At 41.8% G+C, this 17,371-nt stretch overlaps 1 protein-coding gene across 1 annotated transcript in view; it reads left to right on the forward strand.

The window, feature by feature from the left end:
• CA10 (carbonic anhydrase 10 (inactive)) overlaps positions 1-17,371 on the forward strand; it is a 149,621-nt gene that overhangs the window by 20,504 nt on the left and 111,746 nt on the right. The window contains exon 2 of the mRNA XM_088535912.1: positions 9,945-10,019. Coding sequence (XP_088392038.1) covers positions 9,945-10,019 — 75 coding nt within the window. The remainder of the gene's footprint in view (positions 1-9,944; positions 10,020-17,371) is intronic.

The raw sequence follows: 17,371 nt of genomic DNA on the forward strand, positions 1-17,371 counted from the left end.
AGAAAGCAGTGTATCACTGGTTTGGACTAACTGCTAAACACGGTGAATATAGGAGCACTTTTGCAAACGCCACAGGGACGCAGACAAGCCAAGAATTTTAGCGAAGTTCAGAAAGCCAAGCTGCTCCCTGTAGTGAAGGAAGGCAGACAGAGCTGCATCATTTCTAGCCAAGAATATTTCCGGTTGGGGATGTGGTTGTTACTGAAAACGCGGTCTTAAATAACAGCGTAGCAGCAGAGTGCCGGAATAACGCTGCTGCCTCAGGAAGCGCTCCGGAGAGGGGGAAGGGAGCCACTTCTCCCAGCCTCAGTGGATAAACACAACTCTGGCCAGATGGATGATAGAAGTAATCTCTGAGGGATATTCCTCAGAACTGCAGGGAAGCAAAAATGATGGGGGGAGGCAGGGAGAATCATTTATCGTTTTCCAAGCATTGGGATCATGACAAAGTAAAAGCAAACAAACAAAACGACTTCCCAACTCTCCCCCAGACAAGTGAGATAAGTACAGAATCCTTCCAAACCAGAAGAGCTGTTAGAGAGGTCTACAGGGTTGAACATAATCCAAAATAAACTAGCCAAAGCTCTAAGTTAAAGAATTTGTATGGCCATCATCACTGTAGTATCTAAGTAGGAAGTAATAAACTGGAATGTATATATAACATATCATGGCTGGTACCTGGGATTAATAAAACATGGTGTTTTCTTGTCTGCCTTGTCTGATCCTGGCCGCTGATCTAACTACACTGATTTCCTCCAACTTGCTTCTCTGCAGTTCAACTTTTACTGATTTCCTGTCTCTAATCGTAGAACTCTGAAAAGGCTGCTTTTCTGCACTTTAGATTTGGATAGTATTTCTCCTTGACAGTGATGGTTTGCTAGGATAAGCAGGAAATAGTGAAATTATGCACTATTATGTGCCTGGGGAGGTGACTCTCCATCATCTGGGTCCCGAGGTGTGAGCCGTGGTGCTCGGGGATCGAGGCTTCGATGAGAATACTCCCCTTGCTTCTCTCCTTTCCTTAGCTGCTCTGGTGTCTTCATTTTGATTTATGCGAAGTTAATGCTGCTGATACAGAACATTCATGTTTGTGTTGTGGTCAGATTAGTCCTGATGGGATTCTGAGCTGTACACTGAACACGGGCTTGCTGATGACCTAGTGGACAAGGATATTGTCACTTTACAACCTTGGAAAGCTATTTATGCTGCTGAGCCAGAGTCCCTGCTTGCTTCTGGGGGGACTCTAAGAATTCGTTCTTCTTGGGAGTTACTGTAACTTGCTGCAACCATCTCACAGGCAGATTCCCTTTTTTGGTCCCCCTTTTTTTTTTTTTTTTTGCTTCAGAAAGAATTCACTCTTTTCCTACAGTTTTTCTAAGAATGTGAGCAAAGAAAATCTGTACAAAAGCACTGTATTGTTAACAAGGGCCTTGAAATTTTTGATAAGGCAACTGGCCCATGGCGTTTCATTGTTCATGTGCACACCAGTGATCCTGACTATTTTTTGGCATTTTAAAGGGAATTTAATATGAATCTACTGATTTTTATGGTTGTTCTACATTTGCCCTGTATAATAAGATAAGAATAAACAGCATTCTGAGCAAGCTGACTCTGCTTTAGTTCGAAACAATACTTTATGCTGAAAAATACTTTAAAATCTTACTAACATCACTGAAGTTATTCATGATATAATCTACTACTCTCAAGCTGCTACTTATAACTAAGAGAAATCAGCTAAAAAGTTGTTTTTACCATTCTGGTAAGAAACATCCAACTGTTGCTGAAGAACCCCATGCTGCAGGGCAAGAGTAAAGAGTAACTGCAAAGAGGCCACATTATGAAGGGTTCAGTTTTCTGTCTTGATGCCACTGCCTGAAATGGATCCATATCTTGGCTTATCCTCTGACATAAGGTTTCTTCTTGATGCTGGCAAAGCTGTTATTACATGGTCAGAAAAGAACATTTTTTGACTTTGTGATCCCAAAAAGTGCTGGGACATAAGGTTTAAGTGCTGAGGATTTAGGTAGTCTAGTGAGCTGTGAGATGATCTGGATTAGTGCCCTGACTGCCAACCCCAGGATGACTAGAAATCTAGGTCTGTGAATCCAGTTCAGCAAAATCAAAACCATTTTGCCTCCCCTCTGCCTTGCTCTGCTCTCTCTTCAATGACTTTGTGCTGTTTGCTGAGGTTGTTCATCAGCTGACTGCCTGTCTCGGCACGCGCATCATTTTGTGTTAACTGGAGCTAGGGCGACCTATGTACAAAACCTGCAGACTGTGATTCCTAGTTTTGTTGAGTCTTCAGGAGTCTGAAGCTAGCCTTACTTCTCTCTGGTATATTCTTTTTGTTGAGATTGTACAAAGTATTTGTTATAGTACTACTTAGGATTATTAGTTCTCAGCATATCGCCTGGCCCTGCAGATGTTTCCATCTCACACTCTGGACGACAGGTCTCTGCGACTGCAGAGTTCAGTGAGATTTGAGGCTGCCGTGTGTTTTTGTAGGATCAGGCACCTAATATTGATGCCATGACATTAAATTTGAGATTAACTAGAAGACCTTTATCTCTTCCTCTTGAGTTTGCCAGGTATTTAGCAATGAATACTTAAATTCCGGGCAAACGTCCCTCATGGGGAAGCCTGCTGAAGAAATCATTTCTCTTCCTATGGTCTAAGATTTGGAAAAGAGAAAAAAAAACCTATGACAGCTAATAAGGCAATCTCCTACTGTTTGGACCATTACTGATTGGTAACTTTCTGTTTAAAGAGACCAGAGAGCAAACAGGGTCAGAAATCTGATGAGATGTCAATATCTCATGTGCCTTCTGAGGAAGGAACTTAGCTTCCTTTTAAAGGAAGCTCTATTAATTTAGCATTAATAATGTATTGAACTTTAAAGGCTCAAGGATATCGAGGCCATTTCTTTGAAGCTGCTGAGTGTCCCCAAACCACATCAAAATTAATGGCAGTGGAGGGCACATAGCACGATGTAAAGTCAGAGCCTTTTAGAAGTGACTATCACCCGGTGTCTTGCTCCTCCAGACTCCGATATTTTACGGAGCTCTCCAGACTTTCTATCTAGGCCTGATTAAGCAACTCACCAGGCAGGAACTGGCAACACTCCCATGTAAAGCAACACAGAGTAGGCTAAGATCTATGTTGTCACTCCCATCAAAGACTCCAAAAAACAGCGAGAAAAGCAAATTGTGTTAGGGTGGTTCAGGACCATGAATCATTAAGCACAGCATCAGGAACTATTCTGAGATGAAAACTTCCTTTTTAACTGAAGCAAGTTACATTAAGTGTAACACTGAGCGCTCCAGCCCTGTTAGCCAAGAGCTGCTTGGAGGGGAAGGACACTACTGTTTACATGATGTGGACCTACGATGGTGCATATGGATTAGACACATTAAGAGGACAGCAGCTTTACAGGGACATTTGATGTTCTATAAACGGTGTTAGAAACAGTAGGGAGGATTTCATGTTAAATTGGGTGCAGTGACATAAGATAATTCACCCTGCAGTGCAATCCATCATTTGCACTGGTGTTCTTTGGGGCTTACAGAAGAGTGAGTCAGAGCGGTTGTAACTTTTTCTGCTAAAAGCTTTAGATACAGCCTGTGGTTTTGTTCATTTATACAAGAACTTAAGTAAGAGCTTCATGACAGGGCATATATCTCTTATGTAAAAACGCTTATTGCAAGTTGGGGCCCACCACCCAGAAGGGGCATACGTACACAGCTGGCTTTCAGCAGCAGGATGGAGCACGCACTTACCCAGCATGTTCATCCCATGTTCTTCCTAAACGACACTGGGAGTGATTCCTTTTTGCACCATCCCTTTGACCAACTGCTTCTCATTCAGTTCTTCAGCGGGACAGTACCTGGAATTACCAGCAGTTTGTATAGGCAGGCAAGTGAAAGCGCAGTCATGTGCAAGATCAGCTGCAGAGGAGTCCTGCCTATCAGTTCTGTGCAGTGGCCTTTAGATTGCCTCTCCTTTAGCTTTGCCCTTTGCCCTTTTAAAATTCAGTTTATAATTGTTTGAAATTCTTCAGATTCACAAATGTTATCTGATCAGAAGGTAGGAGAATGGCATCTGCACAAGACCCTCCTTCCTGCAGATCTGAGCTGGGCCTTGTACACACTCTTCATTTCATACAGCCTGAGCTACCAGTAGACACCACAGAAGTCTTTGGCCTAGATTTTAAATTGCAATATTGTAAAACCCAGAGTAGACAGAAAATGCAGGGAAGAGCCAGGTCTTTGTGCCACAGCAGAGTTCCCATGACAGTGCCTTACTTTTACCCTCACGAGTGCTAAAACCAGGTCACGTCCGTCTTGCTTGTGGGGGACACGGTTTGGGATTCACAGCAGCAGCAAGAGCTTTTACACACGGGAATGGTGGTGGAGGACGGATTTATGGAATTGGAAAGTATTAACTTAATGAAAGAGCATTTGCATGTTTTCTGAGCAAAATGTTATCCAGAAGAAAAAAAAATCTGGCATAGCTGATGAAAGCATTTTATTTATTGATCCCTTTATAATCCTTTGTTTTCTTTTTCCTCTCTCATGGCATGGTGATGCATACAGTGTAGGCTGTAGTAATATTCATAAGCAGGCTAACCTTTCTCGTCTTGTAAGGATTCACTTATAAATGATGCTTTATGCAGCGCCTAAAGTGTGTGCTTTTTTAATATAAAAAGGCTGCATAAATACATCTCAAATAATAGCTCCAATTATGTAGAGGGTTGTTTTAAACAAACTGAATATTAATTATAAAAGGCTGCATCTTCAGCTAATTACATGTGCTTAGCAACCCTGTTGTCAGGTCCACTTTACACATGTGCAGTCCATTTGCTTTAAGAGGTATTTACTAGTATGAGCCCAAAGCTGATGCTTCGGGATGCGGACACTGGCTGCTCAGGAATGACTCTGTGTTTGCTCCTAAGCTTCACTATCCATCCTTGGGTTTAATAGTGTGCTGAAGATCCATATAAAATACAGTCATTAAAGCTATTATTTTAAAACAACTACAAACTGCACACATTACCTAAGATTCTTTAAATTGATTTTAGCAAAAAACACTAACATTGTTCTTCTAGTTTCTTGTGTTCTTTTTACATCATGCTACACTGTTCTCTGGAGGAATAATTTTCTACTAGATGACATGATCTTCCCAAACAGAAGACTAGAAAGTACAGAAAAATTCCAGGAATTGTAACACCTTCCATACGGCCCAGCCTTTTGGATTACTTGTGTGTCAGTGACCGAGGCAGATGCCCTAGGAGCTGGGAAAGGGCCCTGAAGTGACCTACGGAGCTCCGACTGCAACGTCAAGCTCTGTTACATCCCTAAGCAACAGTCCATGCTGGCTGGAAGAAAACTGCATCATGCCTAGAAAAGCCAATAGTCTGTGAAATAGAAAGGGTAAATATAAGCAAAGATCACAGAGTCATCCAATACTTAGTGAATAGATCTTTCATTTTTTGCCCTAAGCTTTAGAATAGCAGCTTTAAGGATTTATTTTTCTTGTACTATGACTTTTTGCTATAGGTTTCATATGAAAGCATTAATGCCATATGAATTAATGCCTTACACTACATTTACTAACTAAGAAATTACATTGTTTGTAGTTGTAGCTGTTTTTACTTAATCATATAAACATGCAAAAAGGGTAATGGCAATAAAAACCATGTTTGTATTTAATGCCAGGCCAATACTAACCAGGTCAGCAGGGCAGGACCCCAGCATGTAAGATGAGGAGAGAGAAGCCTCAGAATCATTCATGGAGCAAACAGAAGAGCTCAGATCAATAAAACTCATATAAAAAAGTTTTTTTCCTGGCCTCTGTAAAGCTTATTCTCCACAGTCCAGCTTCTCTTTTACCATAATCCTACCCATTTTAGCAGAGTTAACTGATAACTTTATGCAGCTTTGGCATCTTTTCCTGCTTGGGGCTACTTTGTTTTTCTGTTCTTGGGTGATGCTGTTTCTCCATACATGGAAGTTACTAGGAACAGAAACACAGCATCTTACAGAATTTATTCTTTAGTTTTTATGCCCCACACTGAGACACACGTACAATTATCTGACAAAAATGAAACCAATATGTGTCCTGTCTGTTCTGTATAAATATCCTGTCTCTCCTACAGCAGCTGCATGAAAGAGATCTGGCAAAATGCTGTTATATCACACAGCTACTAAACTCAGATCCCAGTGATAGCAAGGCAGAGGGGAGAACAGTGCAGCAAATGGAGGTCACTGCAATATCCTCCAGCACTTTGGACAAACATGGCATTTTGGACTGTCCCTGCTAATAGCAGAATAGAGTGTTGATGCTAACGCTGTTGTAGAGCTGCTTGTACTTGTAATCTGCCCTAGCAGTGAAGTCTGTTCAGGTGTGTTTGTGCATTTTGGTAACATTTTTTGGAAGCAAAAGGCATTTAAAGATGTCTCTGAGGTATCGAAGTGACTTTTCTTCTTCTTCACCCTCTCCAGGACGAGAGCATTGCTTTCTAAACCTTTTCCTTTCCTAAAGCTCTTCACTATTCTTATATGACAGGTCACAGCAAAACAAGGGGCGACCATAGCAGTAGAATTATAGGACTCTGAATCCACAAACCAGGCACATGTATCTCTTTGTGGCCTTCAAGTGGGAGAACCTCAAGAAGTAGCATTTTTCCTTTACTTGAAATAAGGATGCTGAGAGGATTATGCAATGTTCAGTGTCATGGGGTGGCACATAGGAAGAATCCTATTCCTTGGCAACAGCTCCCAGGCCATACGGTTGAACCTGCTCAGCCAGGCGCAAGGGCATCCTGTCAGATGGGCATTGATACAAAATTATAGCAGCCCTCTGCTGTAAGTGCATCAGGTGCAAGTGGCCTAGATAGGATTCCCAGCAAGCGCTGTCCATATGTCTGTTCACTCTGATTTTATATTGCCCCGTTCCGCTACTCATCCAGGTATGGGCTGGAATAAGTTTCAAAAACAAAGAACAGCTTCTCTGCTCCTGTAGCAAGATTTTTTGTCCTTTCGTATGATGGTTTAGGAGGTGGTTTTGGAACATCCACACTGACCTGGACTTACCCATCCCCTCGTCTTCTGCATGAAGAGAAATGAGACCTTTATCAACCTTCCTCCTCACTGTACCACATCCCTATAGAATCTGCCAGGGTAAATCTCCGGCATCAGCCTAGATTTCATATGCACAGCAGAGTGGAAATCCATGTTCAGTGGCTCTCTGCACTATTTTTGCAGGATGTTTTGCCTGAGCTGGTATAAAACCTTGACGTTTCAGGGCTTAAGGAAGAGCAGGGCACCGGTGATTGCGCGGTGAGAGCTCTCCTCTCACAGTGATGTCCTGCCTTTCCTCTTGATTTCCTCAGTAGCCTCAGTTTGCTGTAAATCAGCCGTTGCCCCAGCAGTGCTCTTGCCCTCTCTTGGCCATTTGAAATGCCTGTGCTACAGCATCTTGTTTTGCTTCTTCTGCGACTTTCTACGTGTTTCCTTCTCCTGTGTATTGCAGAGGTGAGGACCTGTTACCTGTGCAATGTGCAGAGTGATGCCAGGTCACGCTCTTCTCATAGCTGCGACAACTGCAAAGGCGTCCAATTATTTAGTACAAAGCTTCGATAATCTGATTTTCTTGCTCACCTCACACAGTCTTTCTTTCCATACTAATGCAGAAAATCTGAAAACATATGTCAGAATCCGTAGTTTTCCTGAGATTCCTTCTGGAATTAGCTTACGAAATGTTGGGCCATACACCACAAAAGAACAGCAGAGCTGATGTCTTTGATTTTTCATCTCTGAACAATACGCATTTTTTAATTTCTAGGCAACAAATATATCATTTAGCCTGGTCAGAATGTGTAAAATTGATAGCTTTTTATTGTATGAATGCTGACAGTAAACAGTTGCTTTTGAAAATCTCCATCCCTCCTGCAGTCTTTATAAGGTGCCTCTCTCCACGTGAGCTCACTCACCCTAAAGTTCATCTGCCTCTAGTTGGCAGAGGCTGTCTGAGCTGGATATGTATTACTAAAAGGTGGATTTTAAAACAATTTAATTTTCTGGGGAATTTAAGCAGCAGAATGAGTGCTGTGTTCAGTTGGCACTCACTTATTAATATTTTCTCCTATTTCTGAAGGATCCTAAAACATTTAAGGACTTCTTATAAAAGGGGGTGGGAAAAATAACCCGCCTAACCAGTGCTTAGGTCTAACAATCACAGTTCAGGCTAGAGATGAATAGCTGCAGTTTTGATTGTGGGTTGGGATTTGTCATTTTCCAAGTGTTTGTGTAGTTTACTGTAGCACAACGAAGCCGCACACAGCTGGAGTTCTCTAGGCAATAGTGCAGAGGTTAAAAAAAAGAAGATAATGTCACCTGCAAAGTGTACTGGGTGTGCAGTGGAATAGTCCTTTCAGTTCAGCATGTCATCGCTCAGGCAGTGGGATGAGCATCAGTTCTGCGAGGAGAATTTGGCCTCCGCGCAGCCGTTTTCAGTAACGTGTGTTTCAATTTCTGGTAAGCGTAAAGCGTTGGTCCTTCTGTCAGGATGTTTAATTAACTTCAGCTTTACTTTTGTTTCTGTAATTTACAGTCAGTTAAATCATAAGTATTGTTTTGTTACTGATAGAGCAGTATGTAATGGTCCTCGTTTTGCATCCCTTTTAGTTCCAATGTCACATCCTCTTTGTAATTTTTAATGTCAACGACAATTTTTATTAGATTGCTGGAGTTTTTCCCGGGGTAATTGTGTCTTTTGCACATAATATCTAACCAGAAATGAAACTGCAGTAGAAAGCTGCTAAATTCAGCAGTTTTTGTAGCTGTGTGTTTATGTTTATAAAAAAAATAAAAAGCGGCTATTAGACTAGTGCCAGAGATTTAAAGTACTTTATAAAAACACAATTTTTGAACTAAAGATACCCTGGATAGCTGAGATTTCTACAGCTCAGTGAGAGAGCTGCCTTAAGCATGGAAAAATCTCAAGCATGCTGAAGGCGCAGGTGGAAGGTGTGTACAGGCTGTGTTCTTGCAGCCCCTCCTCTGGAAGCCAATTGTAAGTTTATCCTGCTATGTATCCGTGAGCCCTCTGAATGTTGTATTTTCTATTACCAGATAGTTTACACCTGGACCTGGGTATTAGTAAACTGACTGTCCCTGGCCTTTCTGTGCTTGGATTTTCAGGAATTCAGAGAAGTCCTTTGAGAACAGTTTGGAGCCCTTTAAGACCAGCCTGGCCTGCTACGGTTACAGCCCTCGGTGGCCCCAAGCTCAGCCAGGGTGGCTGCAGGGCACAAGCAGTGGCTGCTACAGGGCAGGCAAAGAAGATAACACAAAAGTCCAATCTCCCTGCCCAAGCAAAACAGCATAAACCAACACCTTGTGAAGCTGCGGGCTATACTTCGGGGTTCTGGTTTGGGGCTCGGAGGACATGGGATGAGGGAAAGCAGATACGGGCACGGCTACTGCCTATGGTTCCTTCTGTCACTTCTTCCCATTTTGAGAGAGAAATTACTGGAGAAGGATTATCCTTTCCCATGGGAAAGGAAGGGGAGAACTTGCTTCTCAACGCACCAAGCTGGGCTCAGATACACACTACTGTACACGGGCACACTCTTGTTCTCTGCATTTTTATCTCATATTGAATTTATGACTGGCACAGAAACCATCAGTAATGCTAGTGATCTTTTACCTTCTTTTCTTAAATTTAATGTTAAGTTCTTTGGAAGATAATATGATTTTCTCTCTGAGAAATCAGAAACTTTACTTCGAGGAACAGACACTTAGCACAGTTCAATAAAATGAATAAATATAAATGGCTCTTGTAGAAATGATATGCTATTATTTTAGGGCTTCCAAAGTTCTTTCAATTACATATTCCCTATGCACTGTCTTAATTTTACTACTACTTTCATTATTTCTTTCCAGCTCAACAAAATTCACCAAAAATCCATGAGGGCTGGTGGGCTTATAAGGAAGTGGTCCAGGGAAGCTTTGTTCCAGGTAAGCACAAGTCTAAAATCTTAGTTTTTATTAAATATTTTTTCATTGGATTTAGTATAGCTTAATCCATTGCAAAGATTGAAAGTACATAAGTACTGAACAACACATTGTACAGAATGGTACAAGGGTTTTCTGCCAATATATCCTGCAAAGACCACGGTCATCTCCAGAAAAAGACAAACTGCTCTGATGACATTCTTGTTTTCTCTCAGTGAAAAATAACCTTAAGCTACTTCATAAACACATGTGTTCTGTGCATGGAAAAAAGAAAAAGAGAGCTGAAATACAGTATTGCTACTGGATGGATTTACTGGATGCCATTTCTACAAGTTTAAGAGCAGATTAAGAAATATGTGTTCTGACCTAGAACTGTCACCTGATCTTTGTGTGCTGCCATTCTGCAAATTCCCTCTTTCCTCCCTTGAAACTGAATGACTTTGTTAGGCCTTTCCTGTTTCACTTGACAAGCTGTTTCTGCTAGGAAGAAAAGTCAGGAATTTTTAGCATCCTCCATTGTCCACTCAGTAATACCCTGAGACATTCAGTGATGATTTTAAGCTCTGTAGATTTTCAGTGCAATTGAGATGAACATGTAGTCATTTATCTTGCTGCAGTAGTACTCCGAGTTCTACCACGAATGCATCGTGAAAACTGCTATTTGATCATTATTTCCTCAGTGCTCTAGAAAGTAGCACTTTCCTAAGCTATTCCTAAGAATTTGTGGATTTGATCTATCATCAGATTTTACCTCTCATGTGACAACGCTACAATCTGACAGCCATAGAAATTATATCAAAAATGCCCATTATCTGGATAGGTATACTAGTGCAAAAGATATGAGATATTTTAACCTAGAAGTTTCTAATACTGTTAAAAGCACATGTGAAAATGATCCCTGTGTGACAACATCTCCAGGCCTGATGTACGCTGATGTACAACAAAGCAGCTCTTCAGATTTCCTTGAGATTGGCCAGGGCTGTCTAAGACACCACAACTTGTTATTCTGCATGCTTAGTTCCTGGCATTGATAGAGAGGAAAAGAAACACTGAACATGATAATAACCTGTTTCTAAGAAAAAAAAAATCTTCTATTGCATGACTCAGCTGGATGCTCAGTAGATGGGAAGTGAAGAAATATTTACTTATTTCCCTTACATGGAGTTGCCTTCTAATTATTCCAGTTTAAAGTGAATGAGAAAAATAAATTTGATTGCCATTAAACCAGTTCATATAAAGAAATATACTTTTTCATGTGACCTGGTAATTCTCACGGTGTTCCACTCTTTCTACCTTGAGAAACTTGGCCTTGGGAGTATGTTGAACATCCTTAGTAAAACGAGAGGGCAATGGGCATGACTGAAACTTTCAAGAGGGAAGACCTTTCAGGCTCATGTTGAGAGAAACCTGCTTTTTGAGAGAACCCTGCATTGCCCCACCGTGCTGAACTAACCTCGCACACGCCATCAAGAATTGGTCCAGGAGGGCAATTACGAGCAGCTCACTAAAGCAAGGGTAAATTGAGGGCATTTTTCTTTCATACTGTCACATTTCTTTCAAATTCAACTTCACAGCCTTACACTGAGTCCCAGCAGAAAAGAAAATCCCATGAATTTTTACAGAACAAACAACACATTTTCAGTAACTCCTAGATTGGGGAGTCTTTGAAACATTTCAAGGACTTATTTTATATTTATGACCTCCGAGTAACGCATCACAAAAGAAATATTAGTGCACAATAAGCTTATCCACAGTGTTAGCTGTTGGATATCAGATTCACACAAGACACTAATTGACCCTGGAGAGGTGACAGTCACAAGGCACCCAAGGAGCTGCAGCTGAAGGCTCTGACTTGCACCGCAGCAAACAGCCATAGGCATCTGCTATGATGTTACCTTTCTCCAGCTGCTCGTCCTGTCCCTGGGCTGGGAGGTTTCACCTCCGAAGATATTAGAAAGCCACTATTTGTCCAAGTGTCTGTCACCGCAGTGTAAAAGTGACATCCTGTCAGTTGAAGGTAGTATGACTGACAGGAATACAGCTGTTTGGCTGCTCAGTGTAGGTAACCACAGGCAGAGAGATAACTAATTGTTGGTAATAATATAAAACACACCAGCGAGAGCTGCCAGAGCTTGACTGTCACAGCCCTGGCTGTGTAAATACTTTCTGTCAATGTCAAAGCAACTTCAGTGTCTTACTTTGAACCCCCAAGTCCTGTTTCACATATTGTTTTCCATGCTGGCATTCAGGAGAACAGCAGAATGTGCCCAGGCTAGAATACACTCTTTCCCTTCCCTACAGTAATGGTAATAAACCAACTGCAGGTCCAGACACAGATTCATGGCTCTCTCCTGGTTACAAACTACCACACAGAAGCTGCCCATCTCCCTGAGATTCTGCAATGAGAAACCTCCTCTTCAGAGTTATTTCACAACCTATTTTACTATAAGGAAAAGTCTGCTAGAAGATTAATGCTTCTCCTGCCTTTTCAGAGGATGATGTTGATGGGATTATGCCCTAGCACAGACCAGCTGGCAGAGCTACATTGACCCAGGAGGAATCCACTGCAGTGTTTGTGCAGCACTGTGATTCTCCAAGGAGGAAGTGCATGAATTTGATAATGATTTACAGGGCAAAAGCAGCTTGAAATAAGTGGCAGTAACGATCAGCAGTGTCAGAACCTTATTTATAAAACCCCTGCTACCCCCATATGCTTTTGTTATGGCCCAGGCAGGCAGTTCAAGTGTTCCCAGTTTGTCCTGTGTGGGCTTTAGGATTCTTTTTCATTGTCAATTTCTTCATATACACGTCCAAAAATGACCCCTCACTGGCAAGTCACTTTTAGAACCAGGAAATGCTTGTTCGCAGCCCGAAACTGAGAGACAAACCTTTAGAACCAAATAAATCCCGAACTTTCTGAAAAGCTCATATCCTATACTGTCCTCCAGTCACATGAGGGTCTATTTCATACCCTGAGACCAAAGCACACCAACCCTGCCTGCAGAATACAAAACATAAACCTATCGCCACTCTTGCACAGCTCCCTTTGCACTTAACAACAGCCTTTTTTCTCGTCTTATTTGGAGACTTCAGGAGGCTGCAGCATTGCTCACCGTCTGCTGCATTTTGCCTGTCAGTGAAAACATGGTGCTCTCTGAGCCACAATAGTGTTTTAAACAGTCTGCACACACTCTTCAAAATCATTCAGTCTGCTGCCAAGTCTGTGGAATTAACCAGCCATATATAACTATTTATTGGAAAAACAATGGCGGTTTTTCTTTCGGAAAACAATATATTGAACACTTCGTTTCTGCAGGGTGATATAATTTCTAGAAATCATTCACTTATTGATTGCAATTTACATGTAGTATGTATAATATTCCAGCTTGAAAGAAATAAATGCTTTGTTCTTTTTTTTTTTTTCATGATTTCTTCCTTCGGTGATTTTGCTAAACCTGGCTGTTTACAAATCATGTAATTAGTGAGGGAGCTGCTATTTTTTCATGGGACTTCAGTATATTAAAAATGAAAAAATACTGTCTCACTTTTAAGTCAGTTATTGTTACAGGTCCTAAGGAACAGGTGAGTTGACTGCTTTTAGCTTGGAAGAAAGACAGAAAAGGAAACCCCCAACATTTAGTCTTACTGAAACTGAGTTCTGGGCACTATGTCTGAATTAAACAAGTTCTCTAGATTAATGCTTCATAGGGTGGATTTTTCTGACAAAGCCTCCTGTTATGCAGATACTCACAATGTACTGGGTGATGGAATGTTCCTTCCAAGTCAGTGATATTACTGCTACAAGTGAGCTATGCCTCATTTTAACAAGTATATTTAACCATCTTAATCTACGTCTCTGAACTTCAGATCACACGGAGATTTACGGAAATGTAAATATTTGCAGTTGTTTCATGCGCTAACCTGTTTTTTTAATATAAACATGAATTTGTTTGCTTTCAAGAATAGATGGAGAAATAACATGAGATATTGTGTTTTGCTGAAAGGTTTCTCTTTCAATAGCAAGTCACGGCAATGCTGAAAATATGAAAACTCATATAAATGCAAAGCTGCGTATGTGAGAAATGGGATTTAATTCATTTAAGAAATTACTACAGGTGGCTGCTGAACAAAAGTGCCAAATTAATGACATTGTAGGACGTGCGGAGGGAGTGTGCTCGCTGCCTAATGGGCACATTCTTACTAAGCACAGGTGAGAACACACAAGGTGTCTCTTCACCTGGCTGCAGTCCAATGGTCTCTGTATGTCCAGTAACTTCTAATAATTAAGCAGGATTAAGGATTAAGTAATTAAGCAAGCTTTTTCTTAAAAGCTTTTTACCAGTCCTTCCCTAGATTTGCCAAACAAGCTGAATCCTGAACTCTCCTCATCATGCTAAATAAGCAGAAGTGCAAAACAAGCTTTAAAGGCATAAACCCATTTGACTGATAGGATAGCCCGTTTATTGCCATTTTTGATGCTGTTTTTGTGAGCAGGAACTAGTCCTCAAAAAGAGATGCCATCCTAGATGGCTGCATTAACTAGGAATATGCTGGGTTTTGTTTTAAGCTCCTGCAAATGCTTTGCAATCTGTGCAGGAAATTTTCTTCTAATTTGTTCCCCGTTTCTCCCTAGCTCCTAGAGAGCAGCTTTCTGAGATGGCTTCAGAAGCTTTCCTCTTCCTGAATTAACAACCATGCTCAGCCTCAGGCCAGGAAGAAAAACAGCAGCTACAGCTTTGCACATGGTGTTTTGTATGTGTTTAGGGATGCAAAGGGTGCTGGGCAAAGGGAGATTTTTAGAAAGTGGTGGGTGTAAAAACGGGAGATTGATGGGTAAATGTGTGTTAGTCACATTATCTTGTTCAAACAGTGCTTTAAAAGTTGTAATAGATGATGTTAGATGTAATCAGATTCCTCTCTATTTATGGCATGGGCACCTTTGAGGCTGCAGTGGCAGCGAGTTTCAGTTCATGCTTAATAGGCAGGGTCAAAGAGAACCTACTGTCCCCGTATACGCTGTGCTTGATGCCAACAGGTTAGATGTTTCTTAATCAGGAAGAAATAATCAGGAAGAGAGGAGGATGCAGGGGAGCTCAGGACATTGCACGGGCAGTTCTCCAGGGCAGCCTGACTATGGAGGACGTGCCCTGGCCGGAACGGGCTCCGTGGGGCCGCGGCTCTCCCTGCCTGCAGCGCAGGTCTTCTCTCCTTCACAGCATCTCACACAGCTGCAGGCCCAGCCACTTGACTCCCACAGCCCCCCCGACTTGAACAGGAAACCTAGGACTGGGGATTATCCTTTTACAGGAGCTTTCCTTAGGCGCATGGAAGGCAACAGATCATTATCTTCAACATTTTCTACTCCTCTGAACTTTCCTCTGCACAGACTCCTGCCTAAGAGCCTTTCTGTTGAGACTAAATACTACTGGATAGAACCACTGACAGTCTTACATACACCTTGGCTGCACCCATTTTGCAAACGCATCTCTGGATACTGGTTTTCCATATCTTCCTTCATACCTTTCACTCCTTCAATAAAACAAATAAATACAGAAGGAACATGGAAGAACTCTGAAAATCTCAGATTTTAAACCTTGTCCAAGTTGTGATTGGACCACATGGACCATATTAACAGGGTCTTGAATCTCTCTTCCCCTCAAAACGTAATCATCTTTTTTCCTCCTTGTAAGTTACAGTTGGAATCCAGAGAAGAAAAATTGCAAGTAACAGATGTATCTGGGACTACACTTTATTATAGGACCAAATGATTCATGTTGTCTCCCTGTCTATTTCTAGCCACAGCCAAGCCCTGCAAAGGTCAAGCCTCCCCTTAGTAACAAATAACTGCACTGGCAGCACGATGCATCTCGCTGTGTTACCAGCTGTCTGGTAGCTCTGCTGCTGAACGTGCAGCTCGTCCTGCTAGGACACAAGCAATATCCCCTTCCTGCTTCCCAAACGCGCTGATACAGGGCAGCAGCCTAGATCCTTGTCGGGTATCGTACCTTGCACTTAGCTGTTAGGTCAGACGCCAATTTGGGAAGAGCAGTACCCCAAGTATGATTTGATAGATGAAGCTGAAACGCCTCTTCCCCACTTTTCTGAAGTGGTTACACTTACTGGATACCCCACAGTGTCACTAGCATGGGTTGTAAGCAAGAACAGTCAAGTTGCACTGGCTCTTTGAGACTGCTGTAGCTTGTGGGGCTACCCACTCTGCACAGCTTTGAGACCCAGGAGGGTGTTTTCATCCGGGGACTGCAGTGACTTCACGGGGGTTTCTCCTCACCCTTACGTAGGTGCTGAACCCATGTACTAATACAGCATGCAGTATTCAGCTCTTACCTCCTGCTAATACAAGTTACTGTCATTGGGACAGAATTTGCCAAGCCATACAGAGGACATCATGGTCACTGCAGCTACACTCATCTACAACTAAAAAATAATTTTGAGAAATAAGATCAACCCTCCACTTCAATTATGGCCACTTGTTATTTGTTGTCAGTGAAAGATTTACTGTTACTTACAATGAAATAGCTACCTGCCTAAGGGAGGCATAGATCAAAAAGGAAGGAAATCAGGTTGTTGCCTGTTACCTGAAGGAAGAAAAGTCATATAGTATGCAAGTATTTTCCTCAGACTACCATAATTGAAATTAGAAATATGGACTGAGGATTGGTAGAATACTTTTTCAGTAGCGTGCAAGAGCTTTAGTTCTGGAAGCACACACTTGTGTGTGCAGGAGACTTCAGACTCTTCAATTATGGGACTGCTATTGACTTAATAGCCTGAAACCACTCACTTGTACTCAGGGAAAATATCCTCCTCTTGTAACGCTACTCTGAAAAGGTCAGTTGTGAATTCACCAACCAGAGCAAAACCCAAGCTCATCATGTGCCACGTTCGCCTGCCTGAGAGTAAGTGGAATCATTATTTGAAGGAATTTTACTGCTGTTACATTAAAATACAGCTACTGTATAACATCATCCCACCACAGACTTCTGGGCACATGCTGTTTATCCTCACAGAGATTTACTATCTCACACAAAAAAGCTCACCATAAAATACAGTCACTGACTTAATGCATTTCTGACTACCTGCTGACCCTGCTCTGAGCAGTAAATCGCATTAGAGGCAACCGCTCTGGCCAAACAAGGAAGCTTCCTGAACGCTATTGATTGCTTTTTCCACTAGTGAAAATATCACTTAAAAATGTCACTTTTTCCTTCCTGAATAGAATGAGGTTTTATGTTTGGGCACTTTTTCATTTTGCATATATAAACGTACAAAAATGCACTAGTGTTTCCGAACCAAGCAGTCACCAACTTTAGAGGCCGGACGTAAACCCTGGCAAT

The sequence above is a fragment of the Tinamus guttatus genome, unplaced genomic scaffold (assembly GCF_059628265.1).
Source record: "Tinamus guttatus ecotype Peru unplaced genomic scaffold, ASM5962826v1 Tinamus_guttatus_pri_ptg000649l, whole genome shotgun sequence".
Classification (NCBI taxonomy): domain Eukaryota; kingdom Metazoa; phylum Chordata; class Aves; order Tinamiformes; family Tinamidae; genus Tinamus; species Tinamus guttatus.